Genomic DNA, 16,546 nt, shown 5'->3' with positions numbered 1-16,546 from the left:
TCATAAAACAACTCATTCATCATTATTTTTAATATTTTCTTTAGAAAAAATGCCAATCTTGAAAGGTGAAGCCTCGCATTATGACTCTGACTTGCATAACCTGCTGTTCTGCTGCCAGTGTGTGGATGTAATATTTTGCTCAGAAGATTTAAGGAATGTAGGAGAAGCGCACAAGATTATTTTATGCTCTGTAAGCCATGTCTTCATGTTGCTTTTCAATGTGAAGAGTCCGGCTGATATTCAGGATTCCTCTGTCATAAGGACTGCGCAGACTCTCTTTGCAGTAAACAATGAAGCTGTTTTTCCAGTTTCTAGCAGAGGCTCACCATGCAACCCACCAGTAAGAGTCATTGTTAAAGACTCCTTCTTCTGTTCTTGTTTGTCAGACATTCTGCACTTCATTTATTCAGGTATCCTGTCAGAATGGTTGCAGCTGCTTATGTCTTTTAAAAAGCGCACTGTTGTATAGAGTGGGTATATTATCCAATCAAAATCTACTTCTGTTGGGGTTAAATCAATTTAGTTAAAACAGACTATCTGTTATTATTAGTAACAGTTTGTACATGGAAATGGACCTTTTAATTTTGTTGCAATTATTGCTCTTAGCAAAATAATGACAGTTACTGACTTCCTTGAAACAAGGCTTCTAAAGTGAGGTGAAGTATTTTTCCTGCAAAAGTCAATAAGAGGATACGTTTCTATGAATAAATAACTTGTGGCTGGTATTCCATTCAGTTTTACCCCTGCAAAAGCCAGTATTTCAGTAAAAGAATTTTGGATCTAACAGAAATGTCAAACCTAATGTTACCTATCCTAAAAATAGTGATGTGAATATATGTTCTTTGAGTAAGAATGCGAGGGGCTCTCATTTCCTGATAGTGAAGAGAGGAGCAGAATTACATGGTTTATGAGAACAATGGACTCATTGTGTGACCTTTGCAAGTCACTTAACCATACCCTGATCTTAATTTTCTGTCTGTTTAAAATGGTGCTAATGGTATTTCTATACCTTTTTAAAGGAGTTGGTGATCCTCAGATGAAAGACTCTGAATAATGTTAAAAAATGTTATGTCATGGGATAATCGTTTTGTTTTAATACCAAAAGACCTTACTGATCATGTTTTAAAAGTTATACCAGTACAGCCAGGGGGTCAAAGACATGGCTTGCTAGTATCTGGCCAGCAGTGCTGCCTGGGGAACTCAGATTGGCCCTGCATGCTGCATGCAGCACACGCCATCCCCAGCCTCATGTGCTGCATGTAGTGTGCACAGTTGGTCTCATGCAGTCTGGGGCACATGCTGCACTCAGAGCCTGTCTGGCATGCATGCTGCCTGCAGTGCCTGCATCATACCAGCCCTGCACGCTGGATCCAGTGTGTGGGGATGATTTATGGGCCCAGTCTGGCCTGTGGGGCCTGTTTGAGTTGGATACCCTTGCAGTACAATATCAGTATAGGCAGTGGAAATAGCAGGGAAACGCCATGTATCTGGGTCCAAGAAAGCAGTTTTCCTTAAGCATTCCCAAGGTTAACTGTTCTTCTGGCGTAGTTTAGTATCCACCAAGGTGTTAGGGCTTAAAGCCCACTTTATGGAAATTGGAGGCTCCACCCTAGCTTGTTCCTGCTGCCATGTAGCTGAGGGCAGGCAAATTTTAGGGGCATCTGAACCCCAAGCCTTTGGGCTTGGGCCTGCACGTAGGATGCCTGCAAAAAGACTTTGGAAATATCTGAAGCCCCTGGTGGGGGCGGATGATGTTTTTCGGTTGTAGGGCCACTTATGGTTCTGGACTGACTCACGGATTTGGACTTGATTTGGCTTGGAACATGGAACTTTTATTTCTTTTAAAAAAAAAGGTGCGGGGGAGGAAATAGCCAGTGTGTACCCTTTATCTTGGTTGTGGGATTATTGCCTGTCTTCTGCAGGTCCCTGCTGTCAAGTGACCAGCCTGCTTTCCCTTTTTTGATTAATTCTGACCTGGAGTAGATGCAGAAGAGGGTTACTAAGATGACCAGGGTAGCGGAGAGCCTGTCACATGAGAGGAGACTGGAAGAGCTTGTTTGTTTAGTTAAGAAAAACAAAGGCCTAGAGGGATATGATTGCTATATATATATACAGTAGAGGTATCCACCTGGGAGGAAGAAAAGCTAAGGGACAGTTTTTGCAAAAAATAGAGCTAAAAACTGGCTATTAATCTATTTAAGCTGGAAATTAGAAGATTTTAACCATTAGGGCAGTGAGGCTTTCAAAACCTTCTAGTCATGCTGGTACAAATAAAATATATGTCTTAAAATGGAGCTTGATAAATTTATGAAGGGGATTGCAGATGATGAAGTCCCTGCTATAACACGGGACTGGATTTGATGACCTAGAAAATCCCTTCCAGTCCTGTGTTCCTGTGCACATCTGATGTTACCACTAATATAGTTACCACTAAGATGTATGCCATGAACATACTTTTGTAGTAAGAATTAGCAGAACTTTTAAGTAATACATCATCATTTTAATTGTAATTAGAAAAGCGTAAATATATTGTTACACATGTCTGTGGAAGGAATTTGAGTTTATCTCCAGAGTGATAGTTGTTTAAAATATTGAAAGGGCTGCTCTCCTGGAAGAGTGGTCCATAATCTTTGGAGAAGAACAGAAAAAATCTATTTTAGCATTGTCAAGATTTGATTCTAATCTCACTTGAGAAATCAGTGTGAAGCATTGGTAAACAGTGTGCTGTAAAGTCATGGGAATGTAAGCTATACTCTGGCTATAAACACCTTCAGATTGTATACCATATTACTCATAAACTGAATTTTTTTTGGTAAAAGTTCATGCCAAAATTTGCCTGTCTTGTACGTTTACATTGGAGGAGGGAGAGAGAGTTGAGCTCCTAATAACAGTGTTGTAATCCTGAGGAACTGTGAAGTATCTCTGATTTTGGTGGTATAGGGGTCAGATTCTCTTGATCAGAGTCCAGATAAGGTGCTGCTACCTGGCAAGTTAGTGTGCCCCTCTATTTTTGTGTATGTTCCCACCAGCTTACTTCTTTACTTCTCTAATCATTTTAAATGAAGATTTGAGTGGCCATTACTGGTTTGGGGTAAAACCCTATGTCATTATGTCCCCCCCAAACACAAATAATGTGTGTAAATCTTCTTCAAACAAATCATTATGCCAGAGGCAAACTTATTAGGTAACATCCCTATAGGAAACCTATAACTATGAATATCTTTTTAATAATTTTTTGAAAAGTCTTCATTCCTTTTCTCCTCTTCTTTCTTTTTGCCTCTTCTTTGCCTCACTCTAGACTTTTCCTCTAACACTGCTCCAGGATTTCAGAAGATGATGATAATACTGGCCCTGATGCCCTGAGCAGCTTACCCCATTACCAGGCATTCGAGAGGGAAACCACTCTGGTCCTGTGTATCTTAGCTAAGTGGCTGGAGCAAGGCTTCATAGGAGAAGCAGCACTTGAGTAAGCTGTTTCTCTATGAATCTCTGCCACTGTCTCTCAACCATTCAGCTGATGATGGCACCTCCTCTTAAATGCCCAGTTGTTCAGCACCTCAGGGCTGGTGCTGGAATTTATTCTGTGAAGCAGGCGGAGGATTGAGGAACTGAAGATGAAGGGAAAGGGAGATTGTGAGGTGGGAAAGAGGGAGAGAGGAGTAGCATAGGGAGGAAAGGGAGAAGGTGAGTGTTGGTAGGTAGTTTAAAAAAATGCAAAAATAAAAATGCATTTAGACTCTGTTCGTGTCAGGTAATTTTTCTTTTGGAACCTTTTTTCCCTGTAAAAAAATTCACTGTACACAGAATTAACGGTAAGTAACTTTCCCTTAATTTAAATATCTATTTTACAATCTATTAATTTGTATTAATGTGTTGCTTATGTTTTAAAATGTTTTTTAAATCATTTTATTGGCTAAGTTACACATTTCTAGTATACAGAAACTGAAGTGTGTGCATACTGATTGCCTAATGAAAATGCACCTTACTGTTTGTTACTGCTTGCTTATTTTTATGCAGTGGATGCAGAAGGAAAACATTCTGCATGGGGAACAAGAAATCTCATACTTAACTTTGAAGCCTCTGATATTGCTGTGAGTTTAGCTAATTTGAAGGATAACAAACTGTAAGGAGAGACTTTAAAAAGCATTAAAAACAGTTGAGTGCACGATTTCCATTTGTGCCTATGAACAGTACATATTAAAGTAAAGAACAAATCATGTTGGCTTAAGTCAAAGAGAATACCATGTGGACAAGCACCGAACAAGACTGTTCACAATAGTTTAGTTGCGGCTAATACTAAATACAGTTTACTGGATGATTCTGGTGTTCTGTGTTACTTTTGCCTTAATGTGTATCTGCCAAGCTGGATAAGTAGTGTATAATTATGTGAAGCAAATTCTGCCCTAAATTATAGCTTGCAGTCTTAATGGGATTGCAGAGATGCAAGTTGGTATATAAATTAGAACCCTAGAAAGAGAGGTCTGGAAGGGGCCTCAAGAGCTGATCTAGTCAAACCCTACGCTCAAGGCACAATCATTCCCATCTAAACCCCGTCAGCCAAGAGTTTGTTGAAACGGCTCTTAAAATCTTCTGAGGATGAAGATTCTATAATTCCCCATGCTTAACCACCTTCCTAGTGAAAAAATTCTTCCTAATACTCAACCTCAATTTCTGTTGCTACAATTTGGGACCATTGCCCCTTGTCCTATTTCTGTAGCCACAAAAAATAGTCTATTTCTATCCTCTTTATAAGCCCTTCAGGGTTATAATTCCTCTTTATAGCAGTCTTCAGGTATTTGAAGACGGTTATCAGATCCTATAGTAGAGCTGGAGTGTTGTAGCCATGTGCTGTAGGAAATATGTGAGAAGCAAGCTTGTTCATGGTATCTTTTATTGGACTAATAAAAGATGCACAGTGGGCACATTTACATGTGTGCTTTATTGTGCAGTAGCCAATTCGCATTAAAGCGTCGTGTAAAATATGTGCTAATATGCTAATGCACAGTAGAATAGGTTACTGTGCTTTGTGTCACTAAAAAAGTGTTTGCTTTTGCTACTGCACATTAGGGTAGTGTAATGCACCTTTATCTAGTACCTCACTCTAGAAGTATTAAACAATATGCAGTAGCAAAAGCACATTAATGAACATGTGCACCAGCACCCAGTTAGTCCTATAAAAATATCATCCCCCCCTCCCCCCCGGCCCCAAAACTCTCACATTTCCTGGACCATGTTGACTGTAACAGTACTCCAAACCTTCAGTCTTCAAATACCTGAAGGGTGGTTATAATGCAGCCTAGGCAGCTCTTCCCCATTCTGTATTTGCGCATGCAGTTGTTCCATCCCAAGTGCAAGACTTTGCACTTGTCCTTACTGAACTTCATTCAGTTAATTTCAGGCTGTTTCTCCAGTTAATCAAGGCCTTTCTCAATCCTAAATGTGACGTGAATTTAGTTCACATGAGAGCTGTGTCTTTTTATTTAGAACATTTTTAAGGCGTATATTAAGAACAAAAGGCCAGATTATAAAGTACTATGTGCTTCTTTTTAGCTTTAGCATTAGTAGATTCTGTTTATAATGTTGGCATAGGCCCCCACCCACCAGTTCTGGTATAGGCTTAACTGGTAGACAGAGGTTAAACTTAGGATATCCTGTACTGCATCAGTTCCTGGCCTGTGTTTCTGCCTCTTGGGCTTGGCTCTGCATTAGAGTATCCTGATTTACCCCTGGGATTGGCTTTGTTCCTAGTGGCCTCAGGATTATAACAATGTGAAGCTTTCTGCTATCTTTGAATCTCCCTTACTCCTTCAGACATTATGCCCTTCAACTTTAGCTGTGAATGTTCACATAAACAAATTACTGGTGGTTGAAGCTTATTCAGACAAAATATTCAAGCATAGGCTCTTCCTCTTGTTTCTTCAAAAATGTTATTTCAGTTGCTAGGCAGGCAAGGTTCTTTGGGTAGATGTGATATCTTTTATTAGACCAACTAAATAGTTGGAAAAATTGTTCTTTTGTAAGCTTATGAGCACAAACACCCTTCAGGCTTAGAGAGATTCTACGGGTGAATTGTGTGTTCTGAGTAGAACAGAAGCCTTGTCTACCTATGTCCTTAGACCGATACAGCTGCAACCAACAGCCCTAAAGCATTTCAGTTGCTATTCTCTTACAAACAAGTATACATGATTACCAAGTAAAAATATTTGGTGACACTTTGGGCTGGAGTCTGTACCCACTAAAGTCATTTAGGACTAGAGCAGGCCTCCAGAAGAGATGATTTTTTAATAAAGCCAGAATATACTGCCATTCTTATTTTCTTTCCTTTTTCCTGTAAAGAAAATTTCTCCTTACTAACACTGGGAACCATTCAGTAATGAAAAACTAATCTTAAGAAAGAAGTTATATCCTCGACTTTATAAACATTAATTTTCACTCTTTTACCATTCTCAGTCTAAGACATTTTAAATATCTGTATAACTTTTCAATCTAATAATTGTCTTTAAAATCATGCAATTATAATTAAAATACTTATTTTGATGAGTGAGTTCAGAATGAGCAAGCTAATGATTTTCAAAGATGTCCTACTCAACATGATGTCATAAATATTATAGGTAAAAAAGAAAGTGAGAGTCTTAAGAATTTTTCAGTTAAAAAGTTTTCGTAGTCATGAATACTGGTGGCTTTTATAATTCATGCAGAGAAACAAACATCAAAATGGCAGGTGATGCTTACTGGGGGGCTAGGGTGGCACAGGCACTACCAGGGTTGACAACCTAGAGATTGCAAGTTCAAGGCTATAGCAGAAGTGCTCATGGTGTGGCTTGTCAGATTCCAACAAACCCACGAATTCTGCTAAACACCTTGTCAAAGGACACAAAAAAAGGAAAGGAAGGCAATGCTTTTCTGTTCATTTGGTTGCTAAAAAACTAAATATGATGGCTCAATCAATATCTTTTATCTAGTATACTCTTGTGGGTATTTAGATTTCGGTTTTAAACAAAGTCAATTTTGGTTACTTTACCAAAGTATGGAAGGCGTTTCAGTCCACTAGTAAATGAAAATATCTAAGGGCTTGGTTAGCAACTCTGACCCCTGATATCCCATGAACCTCCACTATAAGATGGCACATCCCTTTGGAAATTTTCTGACAGTTAATTTTGTCATAAACCAAACAACACACAAAGGCTTCTTTGTTCTTTTAGAATCCTAAAAGGTTTCTTTCCTCCGGTGTGGGAAAACAGTACTGGGGATATCTGTCTTTTGGAAGATAAGGCTTTATATTTTGATCTACCTTTCTTGGTAACAATGAAGACTTCAGATAGCGTTAAGTTTATTTTTATCCTTTTCAATTTATATATCATTTAAGTTTCCCTTTTCAATTTATAAATAGGCATGCTCCTTTCAGGCCCATTAATGCAGCAGAACAAAGCCACGTCTACATGTTGCCTTATGGCGACGTGGTTCTACAGGCGATTTGCCAGCCATAGCAGCACGCTCCCCAGTTATAGCATGCCACCATGGCAACGTAGCAGCAAAATCTAACCATGTGCCGTGCAGATGGCGCAGTAACCATCCATATTGCTCCGTGCTTTAGTACAGTATAACCTCATAATTCCGGATCTCAGAAACCCGGCACTGCTCTGGGACCGGCCGCTGCTCTCCCCTGCTCCCTCCCTGGACATGCAGGGAGAACCTTGCACGTAGTGGCTGCCGCCACCATCTAGCACCCTGCGCTGCCATTCTGCGTGTGGCTGCTGTTCCGGGACCGGCCACCGCTGCTCCAAGACCAGCTGCCACTTCCCTCCTCCCCCCTCCCCACCATTGCCGTTCCATGACCAGCCGCCACTTGGGTTTCAAAAATCCAGCATTTTCAAATATCCGGCAGGCGCTCAGTCCCAAGCATGCCAGATTTATGAGGTTATTCTGTACTTCCAAAAGGAAGTACTAAAGCATAGCACCATAGCAATGTCACCATATGGCGATATGTAGACGCACCCAAAGAGAGTAATACTAATCTCTAGTTCCATGGCTTTGGACTACATTGTACTTTGCTTCCCCAACTTTCCCCAACTGAGTTCCTACAACAGAGCTGCCAGCCATGTAAATTTGAACTTTGCTTTGTGTCCTTCTAAGACATGGGTGTCAGTAAGAGTGGCATTATGAGGTTTCATGTTGTTTCTCAGTGACATCCAGATCAAATCTGCTTTGTTCAGAATGTTCAAAGGTGCGTTTCCTAACTGCCAGCCTTGCACGCTCAGCTTTGTACCTGTGTCACAAGCAGAGCTCTTGTTGGCTTTAGCATCATCAATAATGAATACTCGGCAATTGGAATTTAAGCTTGTTCCACAACCAGGTGAATGCCGGTGTGGAAACTTCATCACCACGCAACTGCTTGCTGGGATTCAGGTCTGCATTTAAGATATTCTTTTCTGATATGTAAACCTGAGGAAATCTAGCTCAGTTTCCCACAAAAGTGGCCCTACAGTGCTTAAAAGAGTAAAAGGTACTAAAAGCTTATTTTCCTCAGAAAAATTAGCATAAATGATTATAACCATGGAGACATACAGAAGGCCATATCCCTTGAAGGTGTAATAGGGTGCTAATTTTAGTCATTTTTTTGGACTCTAACCACATTATGCTTTTTCTCTGTCTGGCAAGTGGGAAAACCTACCTAGCAAAACACCTGCTCACATAATTAGATACTAATTTGACTCCTTTTTTTTACTAGATCACTATTATTCCTAGGAGGTTAATACCAGTAGGCTAAGAGGAATCGCATAGTTCACTTTCTGAAAGTAGGGTATCTGTAAAATGCCTAATTTTACATTCTGCTGTCAATGGAAAGGATTTTTTCTCTCAGATTAACAGGGATTATATAGGAAAATGATGAGCATTTAATTTTTTTTCAAGTGTTACTCTCTAAATTTTGATTAAAGATAAATGAATTAATAGATACTTTAACATATTTTCTTGACCTTTATCAAATTTTCACTAAGAAACATTTCATCTGTAATTTTTATTTTAACCTGACCTTTTTTATACTTACCACATATTTGTGTTGCAGAAATGTCTTTCTTTCTTTCCGTCCTTCTTCTTCTACTTGATCTTGCAGGAAACTTTAATAAATATTTGGAATACACTGTTATTTCCTTGGTAGCAAATTGAAATATCAAAAACAAGTTTGACTTCAATGCAGAATCAAAAGAATAAACTTGTTTTTGAAGGAAGGTCTATGAAGCACAAATACCTTCCACAGCAGATGGCAATAATTCAGAAAGCTTTTGAAGAAAATTTAACTTTCTTTTTAGTATTGGCTATTAGGTGAGAGAAAATAGGACAGCAAAAAAAAACTTCCTTTTTTATATTTTTAGTTACTTGCTTATCTGAGTGTTTAGCATTCTGAAACTTTAGTTAGATTAGTTCTGAAGTTTTCATACTTCTCTGTAGCATTCACCAGATTTTAATATAAAAGTTGTCTCCTTTTCACTGTTGTGCAGACTACCTCCCTTCAAGCGACCAACAAGCAACACTACTACAAGTACTGACATTGTTTGGTATTAAAATGGTATTAAAAACTTCAATACGTTTTTAGTGCCTTCTATTGTAATATAGTTGTTAGAAGTAAGAAGAAAGGGGAAGGCAGTACTGTGCAATCAATCAGCCAATTCTTTGCAAGCCACCACTAGCCTATAAACAATAGAGAATGTATGGATGACCTAAAACATCAGGAAAAATGCTGATAAGGAATATCTTAGTAACTCATTTTTGGGGGAAGTGGGTTTTTCCCCCAACTTTTGCCTTAATGCATAAGTTCCTTTGAATAGCTGATCCTTTATGCTTGAGTAATATAGAAGAATCAAAAAGGATAAATAACTGATATATTAAAGATCTGGTATATTACAAGAGCTGAATATACTTAAGTGCCTAAGCTTAAGAGCCTGTTTTCACACAGCCGTTTCTGATAAAAGATGTAAATGGCCTTGAGTATATTTAAGTACAGATAATTTTCAAAGCTGTCTAGGGAATTTAGTCACATTTTCCCATGAAATTTACAAGTCTAAATCTCATGTAGCTTTGAAAATCTGAACCAAGATACGCTCTTCTGACCTTGTAGACTTCCACTGAAAATAAACCTCAGCATACAAGTTTGACAATTGAGAATTGTTCCTTGCACGTTTTCAGGCAGAAACTTGCTGAAAAAAATCTAGTGAACAAAAATGCTGAAACAATAATTTTTATAAAACCTACTGTTGGGTACAGACATTATCTTTTATCTGTCTGCAAAAGCCTTTGTACGTTTGTGTATACACGATAATAAGGGCCAGAGCACTATTCCATGCTATAAAGTATTTTTTGGTTTTGTCATAGGTGCTTTCCAATGGGAACTGTTAGAAGAAGAGATAAAAAAGAAATTAAAGGACTCTGGAGAAGTTGAGCAGGTTCTTGAGAAAGTTAAATGTATTCTGAAAACTCCAGGACGGGTGAATTGCATTTTTTTTCCTTCGTAATCATTATAGTATTAGATATAGTGGGGCTCAGGAAAATAACTTGTCATTGTTGATTTGTCTTATTAATTGTTGTTCCGGAAGGATTCTGGTTTACCTATTTTTGTATTCTCTAATCAATGGGTATGTTTTTATTTGCTATAAATAGATGTGAAATAATAGATGCAGTTCAACTTTTTAACAGTACTAACAGTTATGTGCTCCACATGCAATAGTCATAGGGATGTAATAGCAATAGGGAAAACTTTGATTTCATGGGAAGAGAGGGTTAGAATTCAGAGAGACCTTGACAAATTGGAGGATTGGACCAAAAGAAATCTCATTAAGTTCAATAAGGACAAGTGCATAGTCCTGTAATTAGGACAGAACAATCCCATGTACCCGGACAGGCTAGGGACGGATTGGTTAAGCAGCAGCTTTGCAGAAAAGGACCTGGGGGTGACAGTGGACAATAAGCTGAATATGAGCCAACAGTGTGTCCTTGGTGCAAAGAAGGCTGATGGCATATTTGGCTGCATTAGTAGGAGTGTTGCCAGCAGATCAAGGGAAGTGATTATTCCCCTCTATTCAGCACTGGTGAGGCCACATCTGTAGTATTGTGTCCAGTTTTGGGCCCCCCACTACAGAAAGGATGTTGAAAAAATTAGAGAGAAACCAGTTGAGGGCAACAAAACTGGTTGGGGGCTGGGGCATGTGGCTTATGAGGAGAGGCTGAGGGAATTGGGTTTATTTAGTCTAGAGAAGAGAAGACTGAGAGGGGATTTAATAGCAGCCTTCAACTACTTGAAGGTGGGTTCCAAAGTGGATAGAGCTAGACTGTTCTCAGCGCTGGCTGATGACTGAAGAAGCAGCGATGGTCTTAAGTTGTAGCAAGGGAAGTTGAAGCTAGATACTAGGAAAAACATTCTCACTAGGAGGATAGTAAAACACTGGAATAGGTTACCTAGAGAGGTTGTGGAATCTCCATCCCTGGAGGTTTTTAAGACCTGGCTAGAAAAAGCCTTGGCTGGGGTGATCTAGTTGGGGATGGTACTGCTTTGAGCAGGTGGGGGGTAAACTAGATGATCTCCTGAGGTCCTTCAACCCTAATTTTCTTTGATTCTATGACTCAGTCAGATTTTTTTGCCTTTGCAACAGAGTTCACTGGATTTTGTTCACCAGCAGCCCTTTACATTTTCCAGGTTGTAGTCAGGCCTCTTACCTTTGCTGCTAGGCAGGTGAGAGGGCTGCCTGAAAGTCCCCCTACAGCCACAGGGACTGATTGGGGTCTGCCCCAAGTGTAGGGAGCTCTGTCACCCTTACTTCCTTACTAGGGCTATTTTGAACATTTGCATCTGTGGAGGGCACTTAAAGGAGCACATGGGCAGGCCTGGGGACAAAAAGCATCCTGGTCCCAGGGCTGCCTGTGCATGCATTAAAGTGCTTGATGCATGAGCAGTCTGGGACCTAGGAAGTGGTTTCCCTGTCTCAGGATGCTCACACCCTGGGAAGTTTACAGAGCATGCCTGTGCAACCCAAGACCCAGGCACACAGCTGGTGATCTGAGATTGGGGATCTGCTTCCTGGGTCCTGGGTTTCTTGTATGCTGGACATTTTAAAGGTCATGTGGGAAGCTCTGGGACCAGGGAGCAGCTTTCTAGTTCCAGGGTGCTTGTGTGCCCTTCTGTCCTGCAACTGGGACAGATTGACAGGATTGTGTAGGGGGCAGCCTCTGGATTTGGGGAAGAAAGCACCTTACCTCCTCCCCCCACTCCCCAGTCTAGGACTGAACTGCCCTCTGCCTGGTTCTGGCAGTGAGCTGATCAGTGGGATGGGGCAAGTGGCAGACCCTAGGTAATTTGGAGTGTGGGCAACACATGATCAGCAAGATGCTGGTGGCAGCAAGGGCTGAGCGGGGGGTTTCTGCCCCACCAGTCAGCCTCTGCTGCCACCACAGCTGCCCTGTCCCTGTTGCTGTCCAGTGTCCCCACACTCCCTGCATGCAAGCCTCTCTGATAGCTTGCTAATTACCTTGTCAGGGAGCAAGCTGCTCTCCCTCCCTGTCTTTTACAGTGGGTAGAGAAAGAACAGCGCACTGTGGAATAGTAGAGGATCTAAGTAACATGCCAGATTTTGAATTTAATTTGCAATATAGGCCACAAAGAAGTTTCACATTCAATGAGCAACTTCTCTGAGGCAGGTTCTCCCTTTTTATCATGTGACAAGTTGCTTGGACATCTGGTATGTTACCATTTGATGCATTACATTTGTGCTAGTCCTGCAGTAAATGTTTGCCAGGAGTCTAAGGGATTAATAGACATTTTGCTCTTAGCTTTTAAAAGTTTCTGCTCTCCCAATTGCATTACTATCACTCCTAAATTTTCCAGGATCACAAGTCAAGCCAAAAATTAATGAGATTCACTTAAGAACCGTAAGATTTTTAAAAAGATAACATTTAGCTTCTTTTCACTGGGAGGAAGATGCAAGATGGTGAGGAGTGGTCTGATAGCAGCTTGATAGTTGGGCATAACATGAGTTACAGGAGGGTGAAAAGGAGAGAGAACCTTCAAAAGTGAGCACGAGGGGTTCAAACTTTACACAGGAAGAGATTTTTATGGAAGATGATGTAATCAAATTGGCAAAAAGGATTATTATCATTTTTAACGTTGTAGAGACGAGAGGCAGGGCAGTTGGATGGGAAGAGTTCAGTGGAAGAGAACTCTGTCATGAATCAAGTTTAGTAGTGTGTGTTTAGAGGAAAGGGAAGATTTTAGAAGTATTACAGTAGAAGAAACCAAAAAATAAATATCAAAGATAACATCAGGGTTATAAACTTCAGAGACCTGGAGAATAAATTGAGTTGTCATTGGAGGTGAAAAAAGGCTTTTAGTAGGAAAGATGTGAATCTATTGTTTAGTGCCATGATAAAAATAATCTGTGTGCAACATTTATACATGTCAATATCTTTTCTTCATTTTACAGGTAAATAATTCAAAAGATTGTAGAATTTATCAGACAAAAAGACCATTGCAGATATGTAACACTTCTCTCAGGCTTTTCTTTAATACACCTGTTTTAGCGGATGTCCTCTTCAAAATACAAGGTAGAGTTTACCCCTTTTCCTTTGGTCTGTATCTTTCATATAATGTGAAGCAGCTATGATTGGCATATATATGTCTTTCTTCTCTTCTGTGCTTGCAACTGATGACTGTAGTTTACAGCAGAAATCCTTATTAGTTTCTAAGAAGATAACCTCAAACTTTCTGCTATTAAATGTCAACATTTACTCCAGTGCTCAAATTCTTCCTGCCTAATCTTCTTTCAATCTGATAAAGCCTCCAAAATTTATGTCTTTTGCAGATATTATTAGCATACTTCTTACAATTTGTGTCCTGATCATTAATGAAATTTTTACGTAGCAGCATCAGACCCCAGACCTTGGAGAAAGGCCATTAGTTGTCTCCCTCCATCTTGATAGAGCCTCTTTCAGAACAATCTGTTGTTCTCCCTTAATTTATATCACAATTCTTTTACTGTTCCTTATCTTTTCCACCTTAATTTATTATTTCTGATGTAGCACACCATATCAAATGTTTTGATGAAGTGCAGACAGATTATATTTACCATATTTCTCTTCTTTAAAATCACCTATCTTTTCAAATTCCACGGGCTTCATTGCACTTATTAAGTTCCAGCCTTTATTTTGTAAATGACATTATTTCTAGAAGATTTAAGAGATTTCACATGATTATTTCTGAAAATCGTAAATGGAGAACCTGGTCTGTACTATGGCAGAACTAAGTCTCATCCACTTAGTTGTTCTGCTTCCTAGAAATATCAGATCAGACACATTCTTGTCTACTTTTTCTGCAAAACAAGGTTATTCCTGTGATTTCCTTGTTGTAAATTACTGTGAATGCAGATGAATGATACTGTATTGAATTACATGATCACATTCTTTGCTCTACATGATGGTCTTGGAGTTGGTTTTCTACAGTGACATCCTAGTTTTTCTTGATTTCCGCCCCCCTATCTTATGTAATGTCACGCAAGCAATTTAACCTAACATTTCAGAGCTGGCCACTCATTGTTATGGTCTTCACTTATTTTTTTTTATAACTTACGCCACCTTAAAATGATTAAAATGTTGCATATATTTTTAGAAAAAAACAAATTGTAAAAGAAACAATAATTCTGTAGTTAAAATAATAAGAATTTTGACAATTAAGTACATAATTAAATTGAATTGCAGGGAGAGGGTTCGTCCTTTGCCATGAACTTATGCTTTCAGAGGCTTCTGATTTGGATGGAAGGTGGTACAGACATGACTGGGTATCTTTTCTGTTTGTTTTCTCTGTAGAGCTTAAAAACATAGAGATATACACCCACAATTCTGCAAGAAAACAGCTCTGATATAGAGAGAATGACATTGCACATGCATACATTAAAATAGTGTCTGCTTATCTATTCTTTTTTTTTTAACATACCTTAGTTCCCACACATTACAGTTACTACTCTTACAGGTAGATTTTGTTCCCTCTAAGTCCCATATGCCTCCACAAAATACAGTATACACATTGCATTCCTCACAATTACACAACAACACAAAACCTTCATTCCTCCTAAAAAACACCATCCATTGTACTTCATAGAAAATACTATATGATAGATCATAATTCATTGGTGAACAGAGGGCTGTGTTGTGTTTTTTATGTTGATATACTTAGAGGTTTAACTGGCTTCTAGCAAAGAATTTATTTAGGGGCTAAGCTAAGTCTTGAAGATAAAAAGGTGTAAATTTATAAAAATACCTATGAAGAGAGGCTCCATACTACATTCTTAGCCCTATTACTAGCTAGTACTTTAAAATATTTTAAATTTAAATTACGGTTGCAGAATTGATTGCTTGAGGTACAAACTAGCTCCCCAATTACCAGTTTTCCACTTGATGAAGTTCTGTTCTTGCTGAGGAAATGCTACACTGAGGAGATTCAGCCAATTTTTCAGTCCCTTCATGCAACTGAAATAGCCCTATACAATTTAATATACCAGTAATACAAGAGGCTATTTAAGCTTATATTTAAGTAGTTAATTGAAAAGGATGTTAATTGTTAACAGACAAGGATTGATTGTGCAATTATATAAAGCCCTTTATGGTGATTTGTAAGTACTTGTTGGCAACAACCCAGGAAAGAACCAAAACACTGGATTTATCTTCTCAGTGCCTTTGAAGAATGTGTGTGTGCAAGAGTGTAGTGGAGTGCTTTGATCATTTTTTGAGAACTAACTATATTTAAAATAGTTCCATGGAAAAAATAATAGGTTAGTCCATGGTGCTGTAAATCAGCATCAGATAAAATACTTATCTGAATACTAACAGTTTTCTGACTTGTCTGCTCCCATCCCACATGCGAAAAAAGTATCTTCCAAGTCTAGACAATGCTTTAATTATTTTGTGTTCAGCTTGAAGTACTCAGAGCCAAATGTGAAGAATTAATCCCTCAAAAATGGGTACAGAGGACAAGTGGAGTCTTTCTAGATATTTCCTTTTAATATGTAGTAAAAACAAAAGGACCTTTGAAAATGAGGACAAAATATTAATGCAAAACTGGGTGATATAAACAGTTCAGATTTAATTTCCACTCTTGGAGCTGTCTTTGTGGGAAGTTGGTGAAACAATAACACCCACTGCATATTTCAAATAAAATATCACTTATGAATATATTGACATTTACTAAAAGCCATGGCTACCCGTTCCCAAAATGGTGGTTGTAAGGATAAAAGATACTGGTAGCTTCTTATTTTCTTTAATGTAAGTTTCCTTTTAAATTACCAATGATACTTATGATTGCTTTATCATTCAGAATAATTAGAAAAGTTAAGACTTTTGGTCTTGATCCTAACACATGAGTGTATGTGCATTACTAATTCCATTCTTTTTTGCAGGGTTTGGGTCCTAGGCCTAGATTCAGAAAGGCACTTAATCATAGCAATGCCGTGCATTGCATGCCTAAAACTTTGGGGTGTGTGCCCATAAATAGAATTAAAAAAACAGTTTATAC

At 38.9% G+C, this 16,546-nt stretch overlaps 1 protein-coding gene across 1 annotated transcript in view; it reads left to right on the top strand.

The window, feature by feature from the left end:
* The window catches only part of RHOBTB3 (Rho related BTB domain containing 3), a 52,890-nt gene that overhangs the window by 21,075 nt on the left and 15,269 nt on the right, over nucleotides 1-16,546 (top strand). Inside the window, exons 6-8 of the mRNA XM_006261639.4 lie at nucleotides 45-410; nucleotides 10,369-10,481; nucleotides 13,467-13,587. Of these exons, the coding sequence (XP_006261701.1) occupies nucleotides 45-410; nucleotides 10,369-10,481; nucleotides 13,467-13,587 (600 nt within the window). The remainder of the gene's footprint in view (nucleotides 1-44; nucleotides 411-10,368; nucleotides 10,482-13,466; nucleotides 13,588-16,546) is intronic.

Source organism: Alligator mississippiensis, chromosome 3, assembly GCF_030867095.1.
Source record: "Alligator mississippiensis isolate rAllMis1 chromosome 3, rAllMis1, whole genome shotgun sequence".
Classification (NCBI taxonomy): domain Eukaryota; kingdom Metazoa; phylum Chordata; order Crocodylia; family Alligatoridae; genus Alligator; species Alligator mississippiensis.
This window is presented reverse-complemented; position numbering and strand designations above follow the sequence as displayed.